Below are 25,630 nucleotides of genomic sequence, written 5' to 3'. Positions count from 1 at the left end.
AAATTTATGTCGTTCCTAACATATCCATATCTTTGGTGGTTGGCATGCTGCAAGTGCAGCAGCTTGGGTACTGTTGCACGTGCATACTCTGGTAATGTTTGGGCACTATTCTGAGTGTGTTCACATTGCAGTTTGGTAACGGGTTTTTTTGTTCGTCAGTTATGCTTTTCATGTCCATCATCCACAATTTTAGTAATCGAAAATTGCATTACTCCAGCAATTGTGAGTACAAATATGTCACGTTGACCAGTTTTCTGAGAATTGGAAGAAGACTGCACACTAGGCTAAAATTGTCTTTTATATTGTGTTATTATCATAAATGTTATATTTTGCTGCTATTTTCATTGTTCTGTTTTAAAATCACTACACCTGTACATGATATTTTAGTAAACAGTGAGAAAATTATAACAGTCTTTTCACAGGTTTAGTTTGAAATGTGACGTAAACAACCTCAGATGTCTTTATGTGAAGAAGAAAAAACATCGCATTAAAAAAAGCCACCCCTCAACACACACACACATACATAGACACTCCCAACCCCTAAATCCCTAATCATTTATCATAGCATATAATGTTTTCAATAAGGATTACAAGTACAAGTAATTCGTTCCACATTTGTATGATACATTCAATCAATGTACACTATATATGTACATGTACTTAGATTATGTCAACCAGCTAAACGTTTATATTTACTGTCCATGATGTTTGCCTATTCTATTTTACTATTTCTGTTCGACTTGAGTGTAGGATAAGAATGGAAAGGTTATTGAAGAAAATCGGAGTGCAATTATGACTGGAACAATATTAGAGAAAGTCAAAGTTGATTCAACTATATCTCGAAGAGTGACGTTGACCTTATCACTTCCGGTAAAGACTCGTGACAAATATATCTGAGTATGAATATCCTTATAGCATTGCAGGGTTCAGTATGGAGTATTATAAGTCAAACTACCGGTAAAATTAAAACAGATAAGTTGTTGAAACCTGAAATGAGAATCAAGCTTTGTGGTTTCGTGAAAAAAAAAAAAAGTTTACAAGCTCCCCTTCTGAACTGGAAGAACAATCAAATACGTATAAATTTGTTAAAGGTTGGCAATACGATCGCTATTGGATTGGTTCATAATGATGAGCGATTCCGCACGACCCTAAATATGCTTTATGTGTATGACGATTAAGAAAACATAATGAAAGCCAAACATAAATAAAAGTAATTCAATCTGGCCATTTGTCAGTTATGAAGTAAAGCTAAAAGACCAAAAGTCGACTGAAAGTTTGTGACATGGATTTTTTCTTTTAGTCCTTATTTATGTATATGTATTCTATCAAATGAGAGAGGACCATGAAATGATGTCATTGTTTTGAGCTAAATGGCCCTGGTAATCCCCTTCAAGTTGGTACTGACTACTCCCCTTTTCGTTGTCTATGTGTTCAACAGAGTGAGAATGAGAATGATGGTATCATATCGTAGAGAATGAATATCTTACAAACATATGAATAGTCCATGTTATACATGTCACAATTATAAATCAACACAAACAATCATCGTGGTCTCAGTATAACTTATATGTTACTGTGAGGTTAAGATAATAATGCAATCTGGTAGATCGTTATATGATCAGGGAATGCTTTGACCGCACGTGGTTATTGGCTGTTTTCTCGCATTGTCAGATACCTGCTCGACGACTTTGACCGCCAGTGAGGGTGAGATAACCAGTCCTGGCTACCCTGGCATCCCCTACAGTTACCTCAACTGCACGTATGTCGTCAGGGGCGATGGGCAGCACCAGAACATCACCATTGATCTGGTTCAGCTGGACCTGGAAGTTGCTTCCGACTGTAACTTGGACTGGCTTGTTATAGACGATGGTCCACGACTATGTTCAACTGCAGCATTCCATAAGATATGTAAGCACTGACTCCATCTGAAACGAAATACAAAGTGAGAGCTACATGAAATCCATGTGTGCGACCCGTGTGACTGTGACATGGCTGTGTGATCAGTCTGTGTGATCCGTCTGTGTGAACCGACTGCAAGACCCATATGATATCGGGATATCGCTAGGTGATCCGTGTGTGTGAATCGTAAGTGTGATACGTGCATATGATCCGTCTGTGTAGTACGTCCATGAGATTCGTCTGTGTGATCTGTCACTGCGATATCTCTGTGTGATAACGTTTAGTCCTCAAATGACACGTGTGAATAGAAATCGAAGGCGATGTGTTTATTGTTCAAAAGCGAGGGACAACTTTCACCTTTAGTTCGTTTTGCCTCAAGCAAACGTCTATACAACTTGAAGTAGGAGACTCGACTCTTTACCATTGTACTTTATGCTAACATGTTGATCATATCTCCATCTCCATCACGACCATTATAGCAACGTTTTCGTTTCAGATGTCTTCCAGGATAGATTCATCATCAAGTTTAGAACTGATTACAGAAGCACTAGTAGAGGGTTTAAAATCCATTACTCCATTGGCATGGACGCACACGGTACACAATGTCATTACGTTAATAGGCATTTATTGATTCGTGTGTCCTGTTCTCCATAACAATTACAAGTGTTTCATCAAAAATACTTTTATGATACATTGAACCATAAATGATAACTGTCATATCATATATAACTAGAACCTACTAAATATGCATATGAATTTTAGGTCATACTTTCCTCTTTTGAACATGAAGAGCAATCAAACATATGCAAATATCTTAAAGGTAGTCAAAATGCTTTCAAATTGGTTTATTATGCTAAACATTTGTCATCGACCTTAACGATTGTCTATCATGTATGTAATCATTATGGAAGCTTAACTATATCATGTGTCTTAATTACTTGAACTATGGTCACCTTCTTCATTGTAATCAGTCGTTCTTCTTTGACGTCAGTCGTGCGAATAACTAACGTTGTATTCAATTTCGTGGGATTGGGGATTGTTGAGACCGAGAATGAAAGACGATTGGCATACATTTAAACCCCATGTTGCAGACAACTGCACTTCCACCCACTTTACAACATCTGGACAGATATCGACGCCATGTTACTCCTGCAACTGCACCAACAACGCTTTCACCAACACCGTCATAGGCAGCGGGAAGTTGCAAATACTGACCCTGGACTTCGTCTCTCTCAACTTCACGACCAGAGCAAACTGTGATCTCGGGTGGTTTACAATTAATGGCGGACCAAAAATATGCACCTCAACACCCTTTAAAAGGACATGTAAGCGGAAACAATGATGCCGTCTGTATGATTTTCTTAAAAATACATACATTTCTTTCTTCAGCTTGAGAGGTGACTGTTGTAAGGAATCAATATATCTGAAAGTGTGACTTATTGTTTTTTTAGATGACAGTGGTTTAAACAATATTATATTTTCAAAAACGAAAAGTGCATTGGTCAAAAGGCAAACTGCCTATTTTAAGACATATCCAATACAAGTATTTAACAAATATGGTGAACACTTAGTAAGCTCTGTGCAGCAATGTGGCTCACAAACTATTCTACAATGTTACCAAAGTGATGATTTCCCGTTGTGTGAGTACTAATGAAAACCGACATGGCTGCAAATCAGTTAGCACTTGATGTATGTCATACATGAAGCGGTTTACCCAGGTTTTACATTCCTTCGCGGCTCCTAAACTTACTATTATAAAAAGCAATATGTCTTGAAGTTTAATTCTCAGAATAACATTATACGATAGAGAGATTTTTTGTTCATCTAGAAAATATAATATATTGGGAATAAAATAATACAATATTTACAACACCCTCGGATAATGATAACACGTGTTGACAATTATATATATATATGCAAAGCGGCAATTGCCTACACGTGTTATTTTCTTTTGCGGCAATCCATCATTCCACCCACTTGTGTTATTGCCTTCTACCAAAGGGAAGCTGTTGTAGTCTGTGCGACGTCAAGTATGTTTGTCTGGGCTGTCGTAATGCCATGGAACCCATTAAGACGCCAACAGCTAAAATGAAACAAACTAACTTTTAGGACAGATTTCGGCCAAATCCGCCTTTTTTAAAGTGGGTGAATGACCCCAATCACCAGAGGTCTAAACGCATATATATGGAAACTGATCCTGCTACGGCGCTAGATTTATATCTTTAAATTTAGATCTTCAAAGGTAAAAAACTTGTAAAAATGCCCCAGCTGCGTCCCTATCAAACACTCAATGTCAGTATCTTAGACAATTATTTGATAATGACAACAGTTATTCGAGTAATTTTTCCAGATCCCCGATGGTTAATTCTGACTCGATCGCTGATAGACAGTGGCAGCATCATTTTGTTTTGAAAAACTGAAAGTCGTATCTTCCTCACCTTTTATGTGCAACTTTATTGTCATATAAACCAAAAGGATACTGTTTTCATCAGTTGACTTTACCTCGTCATCAAACTTACCCATTATATGATAACTATCTTCTGTGCATAACATAAATACGGTCCCGCGAGCGAGCACAGATTTTATGTTATATATGTGGCAGTATATTATTACGGTGCATTGGTATATTTTTTTTAATAACGTTCAAACCATATAAAAACAAGATCTTCTATCCCACTAAGACGTAATTTTTGACTAAGACTATTGTGCCCAGCGCTATCAAATTTGATGTTCAAGAAAAATAACCAAAACTTGTCTTGTTTCAGATGCATTTTTTGGCAGTGTAGATATAGTGACCAAAGGTGGAGGTCGATCTGTCAACTCTGTTGGATTTGTTGCTAACTACGTTGTTGAAGGTAGAGTTTGTGTACTTGGTTTGAAATACATGCTTCTGGTAAGAACTAAGGGACTAGATAAGACTAGAAGTCTGTTTTCTTTAAAAGACAACACAGCTCAAAAGTTTATGTAAATAATAACCACACCCACCATCATGCTATGTTCAGCCTCAATACAAACTATCGACCGCAGTGTGGCTATTTTCATCAACACAGAGTAATTCGTGAGCAAAGCCATACTATTTGGCATAGAGATATGTGCATGAGAGAAAGTATGCCTGTAACTCTTTTCTATTAATAATCATTTAAAATCTCACTTTTAATGAGGTCATATCATGCAAGTCACAGTTTTGTAGCCTTAGGCAAGGTTATTGACCCCGCTTGTCCTGTGATGTGAACGAAACAGTTATTTAGTGTGATGTGAAATGCCCATTAAGCGTACTTCATACAGCATAAACAGATACATAAATAAAATTAGTTTATTGTGATGGCGAAAACTGACCAACAAAAGAAACTACACCAATCAACATTTGTTTGTTTCTAAAAATAGAACAGAAGTTAAAATCATTACAAGTTTTACTCATGGAAGAGAGGGAAAAGGAAGGCATTGTGTGCACGGTTGACTGACTAACGTCATGACTGAAAACAGCACATGAAACTCCCTTTAACTCTTCAGAATGTCACACTTGTCAGTCAATATCGCGTATACCCGATACGGGCATCAATGCACGCCCCAACTTGACGATGGGCAGAAGATGTTAGAAGATGTTAGACGTTAGTTGTGTCAACTCATCCTTTGTATAGAGTGTCCTGGTCGTGAATTAATTGACGGTTATTGTGACCCCACAAGTGCTCTACAGGTGATAAGTCTGGCCTAGACCTTGTATGGGATCTTGTGTTATCTTGCTGAAACAAGGCCTGGGGATTCTTTTGCAAAAACGGTAGTACAACAGGGTAGAGAGATTGGTCAGTGGCCCGTGATGTGTCCTTCCAAAATCTCCAGATCTTGGTACTGTAGCAAATGCATTAGTCAGCCAGTTGTTTCGGGGTTTATTGAGCGATTAATGCTCAACTGTTTTTAACACTATTCGGATTGTCCAAATTTTAGTTTTGTAACGTTTCTATGGTTCGTCACTTATGCTGTGTCAATCATCCACATTCTTAGTAATGAAATAGCGCATTCCTGAAGCAGTTGTGAGTACAAACATGTCAAGTTGACCAGTTTTCTGACAGTTTGAAGAAAACAGCACACTGGGCTTTTGCTTCACGTGGTGTTGTAACAAATGGTCTTTTATTATATACAAATAGTTTTCGTTGCTGCTATTTCTATTGTTGTGTTTCAAAATCACCTACATCTGTACAGTTTATGTAAGTTCTTTTTGCAAAATGGCTTCGTTTATCCCCTTCAGTCATGTGCTGACTAATCATTTGATTCAATATATTATCAGATAGAGATATATATAATGGTATCATATCGTAGGAAATGAATGCAAATTTCACATACTCCTTGTTTTGTATTTAAGTTTTATAAACCAGCGCAACCAATCCTTGCGTATTTAGCACAACTATTGTTTTGCTGCCAGGTAAGTTGATGATTTTGGTCATTCGAAATGTGATTACCCTCATGAAATGCTAAGACCACAAGTGGTTATCGTGCTGTTTCTCTCATTCTCAGATAACTGCTCGACAACGTTGACCGCCAGTGAGGGGGAGATAACCAGCCCTGGCTACCCTGGTACCGCCTACCACTACCTCACCTGCACGTATGTCGTCGTGGGTGATGGGCAGAACCAGAGTATCACCATAGACCTGCTTCAGCTTGACCTGAAAGTTGTTTCCGACTGTTCCTACGACTGGCTCATCATAGACGATGGCCCTAATCTGTGCTACGAAACAACGTTCCATAAGACATGTAAGCATTGAATCCATCTGAAACGACATACAAAGAGACAGTGCATAAAAGAAGTGTATGATCCGTTTGTCTGATCCGTTTTATGGTATGTATGTGTAATCCACCTGTGTGACCTATCTAGTTGACCAAACTGTAAGATCCGTATGTGTGACCTGTGTGAGTGCGATATCGCTATGTGATCCGTCTGTGTTGTACGTCAGCGTCGTCCATGTGTATGATACATCAGGCAGGATATGCCTGTGTGAAACGTCTCTGTGATCCGTGTGAATTACATATCTGAATGATCCCTGTATGTGAACCGTCTGTCTTATACATGTGTATGATATTCCTGTGTGATCCGGCTTTGTGTCCGTCTGTGCGATATGGCTGTGTGATTCTTCTCTGTTATACTATAGGTATTTGCGATACGTCTTTGTTATCTGTATGTGAGTTACGTCTATGATTACTTTTTATCCTCGAATGACACGAGTGAAAAGAAGTACAAAAACGGTGGACCGCTTTCACTCTTGTTCTTTTTGCCTCAAGCGTCCGTCTATCCAACTTGGAATAAGAGCCTCAAATAATTACCAATTTAACGTATGATGGCAATAGCGTTGATTATTCAATTCCAGCAACGATCATTGTAGCACCGTTTTTATTTCAGATGCATTCCAGGATAAATTCATCATCAAGTTTAGAAGTGATTACAGAAGCGCTAGTTATGGGTTTAAGATGCATTACTCTGTTGGCGTGGACGCACACGGTACACTTTCTTATTACCTTAATACGCATTATTGATTCGTAATAATCACGTATCGTCTCTTCTGTTCTCCATAACAATTATGAGTATTTCATTTACATATGTTTATGATATATTCAACCATATATCATGACTGGGAGTTTATATGTAACTAGATTACGTCAAGCTGTCACATGTGTATATGTACAATCTATGTATTGTTGTCAATCTGTTGGACAGTTACTGAAGCAAACAAGAGATGCAATTAAATATCAATTGCCAAAACAATATCAGAGAAGTTTTGTCTGCTCCGAAAGATTGTTCTACCGTTCGTTGAATTTGGTATTATGCAAAGAAAGCAAACGCCTCCGCTTGCTGTAAAGGTGCTAACCTGAACACTTATGTCAATACTTGTATATCTGAAAGAGTGATATTGAACTTAATGCTTCCGATAAAGAACAACAAACTCACTGATACATTCTCGATAATTCGTGAGTGTACGCGTAGGTTTATACAAATATTTGAATATATGTCAGATATATCTGTGCATGAACTTTATAACATTGTTGGCACCAGTATTGCTGGTCTTGATTCCAACTAGCGGTCGGAGGTGATAAAAGTTAAGTTTTTGAGACACATATTTAAAAGGTTGTCATACGACTGCTATGAAAAAACTTGAGACGAATAAGGCCTTTTGATCTGGAAGACTTTTTAAACATGTCAAAGGTTGTTAATACTACTACATTTAGATTGGTTCACTATGGTGATCATTCTACTGGGATCTAACGATTGTCTAACATGTGTGATGATTTTGAAAACATACGAAAATGAAACAATATCATATGTATTAGTCTCACTTCAACTGTGGTAATTTTCTCCATTGTAATCGAGAATTCGTCTTTGGCGTCAATATAGCGGATGACTTCTAGGGATGGGGGATTATTGAAATGGAAAATGAAAGACGATTGGCATACATTTAACTCCCATGTTGCAGACACCTGCACCTCCACCCACTTAACGACACCGGGACAGATATCGACGCCATGTTACTCCTGCAACTGCACCTACAACAACTGCACCAATACCGTCATAGGCAGCGGGAAGTTGCAAACACTAACCCTGAACTTCGTCTCTATAATCTTCACAACCAGCACTAACTGTGATCTCGGATGGTTTACCATTGATGGCGGACGAAAACTATGCACTTCAACCCCCTTCAAAACAACTTGTAAGCAGAAACAGTGATGCTGTTTGTATGATTTTCTTGACTAATTAATCTATTTTGCTTTCTTTCTACAACTTCAGGGATGACAGTTGAAAGGAATCAATATATCTGAAAGCGTGATGAATTGTTTTTTGAGATGCTAGTGTTTTAAACAATATTTTACTTTCAAAACGGAAAGTGAATTGTTCAATAGGCAAACGGTCTATTGTGAGTAATCCCGTATGCAAGTATTTATCAAATAATGGTGAACACGTTTAGTAAGCTCTGTGTATTGTTGTGGTGTGTTGTTACTGACAAATCATTTCATTATGTTCCCAAAGGGATAGTAGTTTCCCGATGTACGGGTGCTCAAATAAAACAAACATGGCTGCAAGTTATTTGGTGCTACATCATACATGGGGCGGTTCACCCAGGCTTTACATTCCCACGCGTTTTTAACAGTTACTTTAATGAATAGCAATATGTCTTGAACTTCCATTATTTTTAAAGTGACATCATATCATAGACAGACCATTACCGCGACATGCTTCCGTATCGAAAAATATCATATGTTAGGAACACAAGAATAAACTTTGTATTCCTAATTTATCAAATTTACGATACAAAAACACCCTCGGCTAATTTTCTCGACAAGTGAGTGCGTAAGTTAAAATGCAACGCCACATAAGCAGTGTCTTGGCCATTTTAGTGACAAGAACAGTTATGTTGATAAATGCCACAAAGGACAGAAAAACATTTATTTTACAAATTTCGGGCCTAAGAACGAACCATTACAAATACTTAAATATTCTAATCAACATACACATCAATATTACATTTTGAGCTTTTAAAATACAAGCACCAGCAACCAAAGCTAGGCCACCTTACAAGGGACGATGGTGATTTACATGGCCTCAGCTACCTGCATATTCACCGAATGTTTCGACCAACTTATTTGAGACATCGGATTTATTCGGTGGTTTTCGATCACTATTTTTCTATTATGTAGACTAGTTGAAACTAAAGCACACCATGTGGCAAGATCGCATGTATGGATTATTGTAAAGTACTTTCTTATATGTATATTCTGACGCTAAAATGTTCTGTAAGGGCAAACCATTGACAGACTCAATTTTATCTCAAAATCAATGTGTCTGATCAATTGAAAGTACCGAATAATACAGTACTGATATCAAAACGCTCCTTGTGGAAATAACATGTTGAACTTATGTAACTAAAATATGAAATAAATAATCAAGCCACAACTAGAAGTTAAATAAAGCATTCATTCTCTGTGACCATTGAGGTCACTGCAATTTATTTTACAATGAATAATCTTTTAAATTCATGTTTCTTATGTTCTCAATAAGTTATGTTCACTGGTTACTGGTTACGTTATTATCACAATTTCTTTATTTTAGAAAAAGACAAATATTGTTTGGAGACTATTCCGCGATATTCCGAAGTTCGTAAAAAGTTGACCATAGGGCTCGTTTTAGTAATAATACCATTGATATGCAGTTTCCTCTATAACAATACTCTGCAAAGTAAATTCATGTTTTTTAAGGACATTAGCTGATTTCATCTTGATATCATTACAACCATGTCTGACATTGATGTTGCTGTTCTCTTTCTTGCACATAGATAATAGATTCTGTTTCCCAGTTTTTGCCCAGTTTAAAAACTATTATGAATTCTTTATATAAAGACATAAAGATACTTAACTATTCTGGGTCATCTATGATGTCACATGGATCTGTTTCATCAGATGAATACTAAATATAGTCCAAAAACAGAGGTTTGAGGGACTCCCGCAAGCACTGATTTCAAGTTAGATTTATATTTCTACATTGTATTCTTCATTTTTTCAAAGGAACGCCCGGCCCCATATCCCACTATGACGTAGTTAATTACTTTTGTGCCGAACTTTATCAAAATTGAGGTGCAAATAAGACTAAAATAAAACGTGTCTTTTTTCAGATGCATTTTTTGGCAGTGCAGATATTGTGACTCATGGTGGAGGTCGATCTGTGGACTCTTGTGGTGACTTTGTTGTCGACTACGTTGTTGAAGGTAGAATTTTTGTACATGGTTTCAATACATACTTCTTGTGGGGACTAAACATTGAATATCAAGCTTAGGAAACGATAAGGTTAGGGCTTGAAGTTAACACAGACTAGATGATAAAAAACATCAACCATGAACAGCTTTGTGTCGTTTGTCTGTGCATATGGATTCCAACTGAATGATAAAGAACTGACCATTGAATAGCTGAGGGATATAAGGTTAGGACTGAAGTGAAAATAGACGTGAACTAAATACCAAAGTAAGTTTTGCCTTTATATGCAATATTTCCTATAATGGATAACCCTTGTTCATTACGTCCAAGCTATCCTTTCAACATGTAAAGTACATTAATCTAGCATTTACTCTGTTGTTTCAGATGTGGACAACAATAAACTGACGTACACCACGAATAGTGGCCAGTTGATCGGTCCATTATTTCCTGGAGCAGGTTCATCAAATCAGGTTACTTCTACCTATATCATCGTTGGCCATGTCCCCAAACAGAGCCTCATCTTAGACATCACGCTCAGCTCTTACTCTAGTGGATGTAGCTATGCAAAACTGACCCTAAATGGCACAGAGGATCTGTGTGATACTGGACGATATAGCAGGACATGTAAGTTATATCAGGCCCTGTTTGTGCATATGGTACACGTGTCGTTTGTGTATTGTGATATAAACAACACACGACAGTGGCAGCAATATCACTCCACATCATCAGCCTGTGTGTGCACGTGTCGTTTGCGTACCAGGCATAAGCCCAACTAGTATTATCTGATCTTAAAGAATGACATATTGTAATTGTAATCGTACGCTACCTTGTGTTGTTAACGGCTTCATACCTTGGTTTCATTTTGTCGGCAAAGTAGTAACTTGTTAGTGTTATCCGTCAGGAATTCGGTTTCCAAAATGGTATCAAAACAAATAAGTAAGAAACAAGTAAGTTCCTGTCTCGAATCTTGTCGCGCTTCCATCGGTACCCCATGAAGACCCATGTTTATCGTGAGAGACCGACCACTTGACATTCGGTTACGGAACGGGGGCTGCGATTTTTACGGGGAAAATAATATCGTCCCAGAAAATACTTGACGAACATAATTATGCTTCAGTTCTTTGAAAAACAAAGAAATTGCCTTCCTTTAAACATCCATTGTTGCAAGATGTTTTTGTTTTTTATATTGAGGCTCAGCTTTATTTTATCTAGCTATGCAGCTGCAGCTGAAAATATCTTGTCTCAATGCAAAACATATCTGCTCCGCCCCCCGTTTTATCAAATAGTGATAATACAAGGTGGTAGTGAAAAGGTGGGCGTGTCCTGCCCCGCCGGTAGGATCCACCACAAGCACACGCATCAACCGTCCACCTGAAAAGAAATGTTCGCAACATGTCTACCATATAACTCTTGACATGTGTACTGAGGCCTTGAACAACAAACTTTTCATGTAGGGCAGATAGATTTTGGATGACAGCTGACTAGGACAGAATGGGTTTATTCCAAGTGTTTTCTCATTTTCGTTTTGTGCATTCACAACATTATATTTGTAGCAGTTTAAAACTAGTCATGATATGGATCATGACGGCGACATTTCGACATGACTCCTTTCCTCTTTCAGATTTCTCACAGAATAATTTCACCATAGAATTCCTTTATTATTATGACTCAAGTTTTCTCATTCACTATGAGAAAGAAGATATAACAAAAGGTAAACCACTCTTGTAATACCTAAATCATATTCTTGTAATTAACATATGATCAATAGCATATTACGTTCAGTCTCCTAAAGTTTTAATTTATATATAATAGTTGAGAAAATGCTGTAACTTCTTCATTAAAATGTGACAATGTTTTTCATAATGTTTTAATCATTACAATACAGATGTTTGATAGTATTTTTTATATTATTATGAGTGAATGTATATGTAGATGGAGGGAGGTAGCGAGGGAAGATTGGATGGATGGATGGATGGATGGATGGATGGATGATGGATGGATGGAGGGAGGGAGGGATGGGTGGATTGGAAGGATGGATGGTTGGATTGATTATGGAATGAGGTATTGAATGAATATGTATGGCGGGGATTGCTAACACAAGTTACCGAGGACAAACGGCCCAAGGTAAGTGTTAATTTAAACAAAGACCTTTTAGCACCAACGATGAGACGGCCAGACAAGGTACATAAACGCCTGTATATTTCAATCTTTATACCAAATGCTTATCCATCCTTAACACTGATTCCAATGCAGATGTCAGATCTCTGTGATTTATATCATCTTTGTGTCATTACGCATTGTGATTCCTCTCCACATCAAAGCAGTGCTCTGTGGCTTATTGACATTTCTCTATATTCTGCTCGGAACAGATGTTTTATTGAATGATGTTTTGTATCGGTATGTCAACGGCAGAATAATCCAGGTGGGGTTTGTGACCAAAGCCTTCTTCTCCATGTTATTACAAAACAAACACGTAAGTACGTTGTTTCTATTCTATGGATCAACCAACTAAATCAAATTTTAAGAAATTATTTTGTTGCAAATCACACAAACCATGTAAAAAAAAAACATAAAACAAGTTTATATCATTTTAATGACAATTGTAAACCTAGAACTTTAGTTTTCAGTTATCTGATGTAGTACAGAGTCCCACTTGTTGAAATCATATTACCGCGACTGTATTCCAATACATATAGATACACATGGAGAGAGACTGTTGTTCCTGCAAAATGATATTTACCTGTATGATTATGATTTGCGAAGGGCTACACTGTGCACATTGTTTGTTATCTATCTCAGGTTCCTCCTGATGCGGATGCAAGATGTCAGACAAGGCCAGATACTGGAAGATGTGGATTCACTCCTGGTACTGACTTATCAGCCAAACCTATTGGCATCATACAGTTTCAATCCTTTAAAACACAAACTGATCACTTTGAAAGATGTGAACTTTTGCTATCAACATATTCCTAATGTCCATTGATGACCTGCCTTTGCGGAAACCTGTCGAATTACTAGAGAATTGAAAGTTTTACCCATTCTGTTAAGAAAACATGTTTTATTTCAGTGAAACTTCTTAGAGGTGTTCAACTGAAAAGCACAATAGGGAAACAACAGTATATACAATATGTGGACAGTATCAACACTAGGAAACATATTCCGAAAAGCCGAGCACACATGTGTATCCTGCATCTTCCGTGGCACTCATAACAGACACATGCAAAGGCAATTCCTGTTCGCCTGAACAAAAAGAATTGCATCATTGTTGTCACTAATGCGTCAAATTTGGAAATGTTCTCCATATATCTACCATAAGACTATTTTATAAATTTACTGAGGCCTTGAATATTGTAACATTGATGAAAAAGCGTTTGAGCAAGATTCATATGACACTCTTTAAAATCTTCAAAGATAGACTATAGTCGATTGTGCATCAAAAGTTTTGATTTAGCCAATCTTACAGAGCTTCCGATTCTTATGCATAAAGAAATAGATCAGCAAGAAGGGAAGCACAATTAGTGTTTATGGGGATGCCAACGTCTTGTGGTAAAAGGCGACTAACGGAGTAGAGTGGTCAGACTCTCTGACTTGGCTGATGCATGTCATCGTATCCAAATTGCGTCGACTGGATAGTCGGGTTCGGACTCGAATATTTATAAACCGCCGTCATATATCTGGAATATTGCTTAGTGCGGGATTAAACAACAAACAAACAAACACGCTACGTTTAGTGACAAATTCCCCATGGTCCAAGGTTAATGTTTCCGTGTGCGATGGTGGAACATCATTTACCCGAAAATATCTTATTTGAAATGTATAGCTAAAACAATACAGAGTACATACTACAGTCAATGTGTCCATGGTTTGTTTTCCTAACATGACATAAGGCAGTGTTCATATATTATGCGGAAAATAGGGTTAGTCGGGTAGTCAAGTTGTTAAAGCGTTCGCTCGTCATGGGTACAATGTGTGAAGCCAATTTCTGGTGTCCCACGCCGTGATATTGCTGGAATATTGCTCAAAGCGGCGTAAAACCATACTCACATTCACCATGATCATAATTTGTGGTTTGTCGACAGCATACCCGTACAAAAGGGTGTTACCAAAGTGGTTGTTATTAATAGATTTAAGACTTGCATCATTTCGGGCTTCTATCCCACATTACCATGATATGACTGGAATACGGTTAAAGGGGGCTTAAGGGTAAACTCACTCATGTCGTGAAAAACACATACATGACAAGAAACGTACGGTAAAAGGTATGGGTTGTTTTTCAAGTAGGTATGACGAATTCTTTATCTCCTAAGTCGTTGAAAATACTTGTAAAGTGTTATTAGTGACATCTGCGTCACCTGTCCCCCAAATCAAGTGTACAACACTGCTTTTGGCAGAACAAGATGGAAACACACATGACCTCATAGGTAGGGTATTACGTCATGTTACTGGTGAGACATTTTTGTGTTAAGGATGTTCTTCCATTTCAATTTTGAAGGAACCTTGGGCAACTTGGCGTGACCTTGGCAGAGAGGAAATCAAGAATACACGGACCTTGGAATAGATCGCGTGGAATACACTCCTTTTGTTGAATTATTGAGTGTGAGATGGGCTCAAAGCCGCTTTGAAAAGTATTCCAGTTACATCACGGCGTGTCAGCTTGATGTGCAGGTCCTAGGTATTTGCTTTCTTGGTGAAACCCACCAGTAGAGGTGCTGACAAACAAAGAATCATAATCGGAAGGAAACTGGGATTCGAACTCACGATCCGCAAATCCATGCAATTTGAATCCAGGTGTCTCAGACGAATGGGACTCCCGACTGGGACTTATTGAGCTTGGTTAATGTATGTATATGGTGGTATTCATCTGCAGGCAATAGGACCCGTAAAGATCCGAAATAGAACAGGTCTTCAGCAATCCATTCTTGCCCTAAAAGGCGACTATGCTTGTTGTAAGAGGCGACTAACGAGCTCGGACGGACAGGCGTGGTTGATTCATGTCATCATATTCCAATTGCGTGGATCGATGTCCATAATGTGCATTATTCAATTATTTACATACCTACGTTATACAGCTGGAATATTGCTGAGTGCGGTGTTAAACAACAAACAAAAGCAGGATGTAGTTTCCGTATACGATGTGTGTCTATGAAGTGATTCCTGATTCATATCGTGTTGAATTAATCTACTTTTTGTAAATAAGCAGAATGTACAAAGTAACATATGTTGATGCTTTTTGTCAATACATAGACTACTGATAAAATACTGTGGAATTTTCTGTTAGTAGTTTGACTTTCTTTTATATCCGATCATGCATTCATATGACACAAAGCTACCCTGGTTTGTCTTAACAAGAGGATTGCTGTGTATCTGATTGATTCTCCCGTATAGTCCATATCGAACATCATGGTTATTATAAACGTCAACAAAACAGTTTGTCAAAGATAATGTTGTCTTTAAGTATGCAAAATACGAAAAGAATGAATATGAAAATTTCCATAATCATAAGAAATCTCTACTAAAGACAGAGTGAGTCAGTTAGTAGAGTTTAACGCCGCATTGAACAGTATTCTAGTTGTGTCACGGCGTGTCAGCTTGATGTGTGAGGAAAGCCTAAAGTGGTGTACGTCTTAGACATTTACCATTTTGATAAAACCCACGACAACGGATATGATGCTGACAAACCAAAAAACATAAACGCGGCGAACCGGGATTCGAACCCACAATAATAGATTTCTGGCATGCCCAAGGGACGCAGCTCTGCACAACGAATTACAACGTCTTATACGACTGGACCACCCGTGCCCCAGTATATAATTTATCAGAATTCAGATTCAGAATTTATCATAAGCATATGTTTATTAATAACTATCAAATTGTGATAATACCAGGTGTTCGCATAAAATATTGAGCGTTTCCTGCACACTCGGTGGATCCCGTCCTAAACACATGTAATGGCAAGTCAATTGTCCACTCGAACAAATACGGGAACATCCCAAATGTACAAGAGAAGAGTTTATATTAGATCGTTTCCAGTATGACCCTATATGTAACCATTCATGGTTCTTATCTGGAACTACGTAGACTACATGGCATGTTTAGGTGTTCTGTTTGAGGTTTTAGGGAAAGATAATAGCTAATGCCATTTTGTAGTTCAGGTTAACACCTTATGACACATGTCCTGGAACTACATATATAATTCGTAATGATTGTACATGTTGTTTGAGGTGAGGACATCATGACACCTGTCCTTGAACTATAGTTCAAGTCATGCTTGTGTCTGTTGAGCCAGGGGATTATTGCCTCACATCTGTCCTGGAACTACAGGTAATAGCTGCAGCCATGTATGTAGGTGTAGAGTGAGGTGATGGCTGTATGACATCTGTCCTGGAACTGCAGACAATAGTTCAAGTCATGTTTGTGTCTGTTGAGCCAGGTGATGGGTGTATGACACCTGTCCTGGAACTACACATGAAGTCATCTTAAGTGTATCCAATTATGAAAATTCCAACTCACATTAATGAAGTAAACTTTAATTTAATAATTTGTACACGTGCAAAGTATGATTATCAGATTAAGGAACCTTCCAGTATAGTGTATTCATGCGTTCTTATTTCTCAGTACAAAAGAATCATAGAAAAGTGTTCTAACTACAAAATTCAATTTTGGTCTGGGGGATTAAATTCTATTTGATCGTCATCCTCTGAAAGATGCAAGCAAGACATTTCCAAAGAGTCCCAATACTATAAGTATTTGTTAAAACAGGTTCACGTGAGGACCATTATGCCTTTTTGCAATTAACACTCTACTTATATGTTCAATAAAAGTGTTAAAATTGTTGAGTGTTTAGGGATGAGGGCATAGTGAATTGTAGGTACATAAGCCCTGTGGGCCAATATCTAGGTGAGATAGAAATAGGACAAACATTCACATTACATTACAACTAATGTTATTGATAGGTTTCTAGATAACCTGGCCAATAGTTTCCCAGTTCTGTATCATAAGAGGGAATAGTACACAGCTAGCGAGAGATCAAAATCAGTAAATGCGCTGTAATGTGACTGGATTTCTGGTCCATCGCTTGATTGTCTGGTTTGTTTACACACCCTGGTCGCATGGCAGGAGTACTGATGTGCACTGTCAGGCAACTCATACATTCTTTCTAAAGTAATTTATGTGAGTGCCGGAGTGATGGGTGCTGTCGTGAGGCCAGGACATTCGTACGACGTTCGTTAGGACCCCTCCAGACACGTCCACGCCTTTCCAGAAAGTCAAAGTCATGAGTGAATCACAGGACCATTCACTCGAGCTCACCATTTGCCTCTCGCTAGAATATGTCTATTTGTTAACGCTGATGCAACACATGGTCGCCGATCATCCAGAATGACCCCCACCCATATGCAAAGGGGGAATAGCATGATTTCGTGCGTGTTGAGGCGTTAGGTTTTGGTTCCTATGTCAGTCATTTTTTTAATCTGATCTTTCTCCTGACCTCTCAAAAGATTAATATTTCATGATCCCCCTACATCTTTTTGCGTGAAATATGCGAGGATTGTATGGCGCTTCAACTGCCGTGATTCCAAAACAAGGCCAGACGGGATTATGCCCCCTGAGAGAGCTATCGTTTCACTAAACTTAATGAAATAGAAATGAGGAAGCGTCTCAGGATTAAACATTGTTCCAATTGAATTTCATACAATATGGCATTAAACGTCTGTGTGTCCCATGTTCAACTTTAAGCATGAGACTTTTTGTGATGGTATGAGCGCACTTTATCAACACAAGATGTAATGAACGGCTGGAAGTTACTCGCAAAGTAGCAAATATAATGTTTAATAATATATTTTCAGGCAGATTTCAATCATGAGTAGCTAAAATAGCATCCTAACAAAAGGAAAACTGACATACTATACACTGCCAACCAGTCCACTGATCGTTTTACTGTATAATATGAAATGCCATAGCCAATGAAAGCAGTCGAAGCTTTCTTCATGTATTTCTTCATGTGGCACAAAAAAACTGATCCTATTGGGATAACTTATTCTGATATAAAATGTTTCTACACAGACGAAACCTACTGTATGAAATCTTTTGAAGACCTGTCATGTCACACTAAAGCATCATCAATGTCATTGAATGTAACCCTTTGTGGATTGATACATGCTGAAGAAGCACAACAGAAATGAACGAGGCGAGTAGGTTAGCAAGAATAGAGCATCAACAGAAATGTATCCAATTGTTTCTACCAACATTTCAATTCTGAAAATCACACCATCATTTGCATGAAAGTTGGGACGTTAGAGAAAACATACCATCCATCTAACTACCTTAATTTAGTCGACCTCATATGACGTCCAGAGACAACTGTTGGATTTGAGTGTCATGTCCAGCAATGTCATATGCATGAAATGAAAAAATAAAAGACGTTGGAAATCTTTCTAATTAACGAACTCTTAACGTCAATGTAGTCAGTCTGTTTCCGGCATACCAAAGACGTTGACGCAACCATGCCCACAAAAAGGACATAAGCCAAATGATACCATTTATTTTGAATATTTGCTGCCTCTCCTTCAGGAACCAGCTGACGTTTCTGTTGTCGGTTAAGTCAGAGCCTGGTGTTGTCATTGGTAGAATGCAAACACTGACAAAGCCAGATGTCATCCAAAGTCTGGCTGCCCTGCATGAAACGTTTGTAGTTCCCACCTACAAGGTCTGAAGAAACACAACTATCTATAACCCGGATCTTCGGTGTGACAAGCAATGCTGTAATCACTAGCTATAGGCTACCTCACTGACTCTATTTTATGTCAGTATTACTACGTTAATTGTTTCATCAAAGAACATGATCACATACGTGTATTTAGGCCAGTACGTTAACTGCATCAGACCTATCACCTGCTGACCTGTCTTTATAACCTGAAAACATGTTCATTCCCCTTTTGTACTGAATTCCAAAGCTCCATAAAATGTCTGTACAAAGAGAGATCCATTGCTGGGTACAGTAAATACAACACGTAATCCTTGTCTTAATGCTTAACCATAATCCTTTATGCAATTCCTAATTCAACTAAGAAATGTATATTGTGTTGATCCTCATACACGTCAAATTATTTGCTTGAAGTTTTGCAATTTCAGAAAAGAATCAAGTTCGATCATGTCAAAACATTTGATTTTTCAAATTTGTACACCACTACTACAACATGACAAACTTGAGGGGAAACTTCATTCCTAGATCCATGGGACTTTTGTTACAAAAGAGGTTAAGGACAATTAATCAAAGTAGAAAGCAAATGTCATCCATCGTATACTGAGTAAGCAACTTGCAAAATTTGGGGATAAGACATATAGGCAAACAGTAGGCATCTCCATTGGCACCAATTGTGCTCTACTTGTTGCTGATCCGTTTCTTCGTGCATATGAATCGACATTTCTGCTCAGATTGGCAAAATCAAAACAAGGAAAATTCGCCAAAAGAAATATCGTTAGCTTCAGGAACATTGATGAACTGATATTATTCAATAATTGCCAAACAGTCAATTGCCTTTCAATGATTTACCCATCTAAGCAAAGAATTGAAAGAAACAAGGAGACCGCCTCATCTGTTCATAAAGAGTGAATCGAGCCGAGCATTATTCCAGCAGCTCCAGCATTGATGCCAACATTTCACTTTGGAGGTACAATCAAGCATGCACTTTCTTCGAAGATTTCAAAGATTGTCATACACCTCATGCTCAGAAGTTTGTTTTTTTATCAAGTACACTTTCAATAGTCTTATGGTAGGCCTGTTAAGGACATTTCCAAATTTGACTTGCCTTTGCATGGGTTTGTGACCACTTAAACCGGTAGGGTGGTATACGCTTTCCATTTTGCAAACACTTGGCATAATCTTTACTTCATAGTGATTCATACACACATGCTTATAAAATGGTAATAACATCGTACAATGAAATCTGCCTTCAGCAGAGATTACATATCACTATGGAAAAGGGTTTTGTATCTTATATGCATTGTACAGCTACAATGGACGTAGTCAGTTTATCAAGGTTCATTTCGAGTGATTGAGAGACTTTGGTTTTACGCCGTTTTAGCAATAGTCAAACAATATCATGGCGGGGAACACCCATTTCACACATTGTACCTGCTGTCGGGAATCGAACCCGGGTCTTCTGCGTGACGAACGAACACCTTAACGACTAGGCTACCCAACCGCCCATTTATTGTCGAGCTACAATGGACACAGTTTGCCAGGCCTTATTGCAGGAATAAAATTGACATACTCAGTTAACCAGGCTGTATTGTCGTGATGCAGGAAGCAAAGGTACTGTAAGTCCCCATGGTCCCCAGTATGGTGATCTCCCTTCAGTGGCTGACGATTTCTAGCCCATTTTTATATTGTGTTGTTCATTAATGCTTACTGTTTTTTTAATAGTCTCAACTAGTTTTAAATCAAGTCTGTGATAGTCTAGTTATTCTACTGTCCATCGTCGACAGCTTTGTATTTAGTCTAAATATATGTATCATAAATGTATCATAAATGTATAATGGACGATCTTTTTGTTCCAAAGGGCAATAACTCTCCTTTTGAAATGATATAAGCGAGGGTCCAAACTGTCGCTTCCGGTCTGGTTCCCGGATCAATGCGCGCTGCGACAACTACTGACATGTAGAGACGGAGCCAAGCTAAAGAGTTATCCTGTTGCACCTGCGTTCAAAAACGGTCGTTTACAACTGAATATTTTTAACTAGCACATATTTTGTAGTGATTATTAGTTTATAATATCAACATTTGTTGAGTCTTCAACTACAAGACGAATTGTCACTTTGGAATATAGCGGGAAAAACGTCATGAAAAAGGGTATATTGCCACGGTATTTTCTACGTCAGAAAACAGCGAGGCATAAGTCAGTCTTGGCTAACATATTGCATCGATGAAATAATGCAAACTCATTTTATTTATCAGCCTTTGTGTTATTTCCCACAACAATTCAAGCATTCAAATCTCAACAAATACTACCATGGACTTCAATGTAATAAAATTAGTGATACGCCAACATTTGCAGCACACAGACATCTTTGGCAGGCCTTTACCAATGATCTATATAGTAAGTATACATCCGTGCCTTTACAAATATTTTAAGAAGAGATAACGTTCACATAATAAAACAACTGATTTTAAATGTATCTTTTTATATCAAAATTAAAGTTGCATCTGAATATTTAAATTTACATTATTGTTTTAGAAATAGGCCAAATGAACATCTACCATGCATCTATTAAGCATCCAGTTACTCATTTGCAATATACATACCAGTCATCATTCTTTGAAATAAGAGATTTACCCATATTATTCTGCCCCTTATAACATGTGTCCCACCATTAAGTGCTCTGAGTCATCACAGGTGTTAATTCATTGATCTATTATTTCTTACAGAATTCTGATACTCATGCTCTTAAAATAGTAGTTAATTACAGGGATGTGTCCCAACAAACAACAAATCATACTGACTACCCCAAAAAATGTGTATGATGCATAAATAGATCTTAATCATAGTTTTATCTTCTTGTTTTAGTAACATTATATTTATCTTAATGTTGACAAATTATTTCCCATACAAACCCACACACTATCCTGCTGTATCTAAGTATCCTGATTTTCATTCAACAGTACTTCAAGACACCTGTAGTATAAAGTATACTTATATGAAAATATGAATATGAAAGTTTATCATCAAATCTTCTGATGGTTAAATAAATGCAAATTGAACCCCACAGTCATTCCATGTAGATAAATGGATTTATTTATGTTATTTGTTTTTTGCATATAACAGATTATACTTACATGTGTTACAGTCAGTGTCTATAATCAGGCCAAATATGTATTTTGACTGAAAATTTCAGTCAATATGCATATTGACTGATTCACTCAGGTAAGGCATATTTTTTCTTAAATTTTCATTCATTTATTATTGCCTGAAAAATAGGACCGGATTTTAGACAGACTGGCTGAAATGAATAAGACTGCATAATTTAATCCTCCTCAATTTAATTTGGATCTATTTTGATCTTGTCAAGATCAAAGTAACTTATGTAAGAAATTAAAAATGTTTTCACAATGAATTGATTGATTCTCCAAACCTGAAAGAATACCAGAGTCCCTTTTTAATGTTACTTATCTTTATTAGCATGATATTCAGTTCAGAAACAGATGACAGCTAAAAAGTCATGCATGTGTAATCAAATACTAGTACACATGCACAAGTGTGCCATGATATTAAATAAAATAATAAGTGTCATTGTGCAATGCAGATATCTTTTGGTGTGAAGAGAAAAAAGAAAAAACATTAATGATTTGTTTATGTTGGAATTTGAAACACCAGTTTAGAACAAGGAAACATAAAAAGCTTTAGAACAAGGAACAGGCAAGGCTTAATGAAGTTAAGAATCAGCTTTATCTGTGTCACAATCATATGATTATTGTCAATGCAAACTTGATGCACTGCATTGTTAATACAATCAACATTATAGAGATTGGCAATTAGTATGAATATATTGTTTTATTTTATAAAAATTGTAGTTGGTACAAATACTCTTGAATATGTATTTTAACTAATATATAGGGTCCTCTGAGTCTGAATTTTTTTTTCTACTTTGTAAAATTAAAAAAAGGCCAAAATAATATATATATATTTCATTGATCATATTGAAATATAATTATGGTAGTATTTGGCAACAAACAGCTACCATTCATATACATAAAATCCTTGTATACAACATACACCAATTAACCCTTAAATATCAAAACAGATTTCAGTGATTTCCATTTCTTTTATTTTGAACATTGTATCATGAAATCTAGTTGATGACGTAATTTTACAGTGCTTGTTACTCTTACAATATCTTGAGAACATTTCTCATTGCTCTCTGTTATATATCTGACAAATACTTACGCTCGTACATGTGTTGCTGTCAATATTCACTACGGGCAACGTCGCATGAGACCTTCACATTTTGCGTACCGTATCGCCTCACCGTTATACATACTGAAATGTATGCATATGATGTAGCCTGCTCGGCGATGCTACAACATAGATATAGGAACGTATACAAAATCTACTTAATTTTCATATTCATACATCAAGGCCAACCCTTTCAGTACCCATTGCAAAACGTTAACAAAGCGACCTGGGATGAACGATCAGCTAATCTCACTGCATCGCTTCGAACACCTATCTTGGATAACTACACAATACAATCAGTCGTGGTCACCCCCGATGTATTATTAAATCAAGGAACATTTATTTCCGGACATGGCAATAGATAAATCATTGTTTAGGCGAAAAGATATGCTGTCCACACACAAGCGTGACTGTTGCAATTGCCGACAGAAGTGAAGGTTATACTAGTTAACTGTCTATAGGCGTCATAGTAACATGTAGTGCTCGTATCGCGCATACCACATGCGCCGTCAGTTTAAGGTTGGACCGTCCGGGTCAGCGCACCTAGCGGGTTAGTGAAGGGAAGATAAATTGAAAAAGATCGCCCATTTCTCGACACGATATGGCTGATATGCTGCCCATGTGACGTTAAATAATAACTCACTCACAAACTCACACTCGTGATAAAATACGCGCAGTCAGTTAACCAGCTTTTATTGTAGTGATAAAATAGGTGTAGTAAGTTAACCAGGCTTTAATGTAGCGATAAAATGGGCATAGTTAGTTAACCAGGCTGTATTGTCGTGATAAAATTGGCATAGTCAGTTAACCGGGCTTTATTGTGAGGATTTAATTTCATAACATAATTTCACAAATTACAACATTCGGTAGTGTGATGTGTTTGTAAACTGTGTGGTACAGGGCCCCGTTCTACATTGCGATCGTAGTGCAACAACAGTTGTGAGTCTATGTTAAAGTATGGGAGTTACGGTCACCTTAGTGCCACAACAGCTTTGTCGAATGGACCCCTGAATTCTAAAGGTAGTACTTTTAATGTCTTTGAAGTATTATTCTGTTAAACTCAATTGGATTATGCTGTAGATAGTATATTTGTCTGTCGATTTACACCTGACAATGAAAAAGGTTTTTTTAACAAAAACGGCAAGGATATAAATATAATTCTAAACTCGCTCCCGTCCAATACCAGTTATATACCAAAACTGTTAACTCGTTTAATGAATTGGTAATACATTGGAGCTCCTTTAGTTTTCCACATTTCTAGGAATTTTAGGTAAATATGAAATGCAACAACTTTCTCCAAATGATCGTTTGACAGCAGGAATTTAACATCAGTGCTGGAAAATGCAAGTTTCATGTTCACGATACATGTATGCAGTATTAATCGAATACTGTTTCAGGTGCAGTTGGGAGATGGTCACTCGTTATGGTAATAGCATAAAGCATTTTTCAGCGTTACTGAGTGAGTGGGTATGTTTTTACGCCGCTTTTACCAATATCCCGGCGTTATCACAACAGGGACCATTAGAAATGGGCTTCACACATTGTACCCATGTGGGGAATCGAACCCGGGTTCTTTGGTGTGGTGCGTGAATGCTTTAACCAATAGGCTACCCCATCGTCCCTTTTGTGTGGACAGTTGTTTCCATGCACCTTATATCAATCACACACTGTACTTGTGCCAACATCAGTCAGGAACATAGAAAATCAGGGAACAAAGAAATCATAATTATTTCTGGAAACTTGTGAATGATATTGCATGTTAATTCTATTTCAGTTTAAATTTGATTTTATGTGTTTGAGGACAGCGCGGTCGGCATACAACAATCCGATACTATCATTGGGAAGCTGTGTAATATATGTCATTCTGGACCAACTTGTTGAAGGGTCAACAACCGAGACTACACTGGCTCATTACAGATCAGATTGATAGATTGATCGATGAAATAGAGGTCTTCTCATTTGTTATACCACCAAAATGGATTTCCTGAACTTGGAAACCCAATGTAATAGAAATTCATTGAAGACATTTCACTTCCAGTATATCAATGTTTTGT

At 37.5% G+C, this 25,630-nt stretch overlaps 1 protein-coding gene across 1 annotated transcript in view; it reads left to right on the top strand.

Annotated features, from left to right (window-relative positions):
• Positions 1–25,630, top strand: part of LOC124146858 (cubilin-like) — a 275,948-nt gene that overhangs the window by 165,325 nt on the left and 84,993 nt on the right. Inside the window, exons 19-24 of the mRNA XM_048385784.1 lie at positions 1,672–1,908; positions 2,396–2,494; positions 2,991–3,224; positions 4,665–4,754; positions 6,409–6,645; positions 7,289–7,387. Of these exons, the coding sequence (XP_048241741.1) occupies positions 1,672–1,908; positions 2,396–2,494; positions 2,991–3,224; positions 4,665–4,754; positions 6,409–6,645; positions 7,289–7,387 (996 nt within the window). The remainder of the gene's footprint in view (positions 1–1,671; positions 1,909–2,395; positions 2,495–2,990; positions 3,225–4,664; positions 4,755–6,408; positions 6,646–7,288; positions 7,388–25,630) is intronic.

The sequence above is a fragment of the Haliotis rufescens genome, unplaced genomic scaffold (assembly GCF_023055435.1).
Source record: "Haliotis rufescens isolate VD_foot unplaced genomic scaffold, xgHalRufe1.0.p SCAF_6, whole genome shotgun sequence".
NCBI classification, from domain to species: domain Eukaryota; kingdom Metazoa; phylum Mollusca; class Gastropoda; order Lepetellida; family Haliotidae; genus Haliotis; species Haliotis rufescens.
The sequence above is the reverse complement of the archived record's forward strand: the minus strand, read 5'-3'. Positions and strand labels throughout refer to the sequence as shown.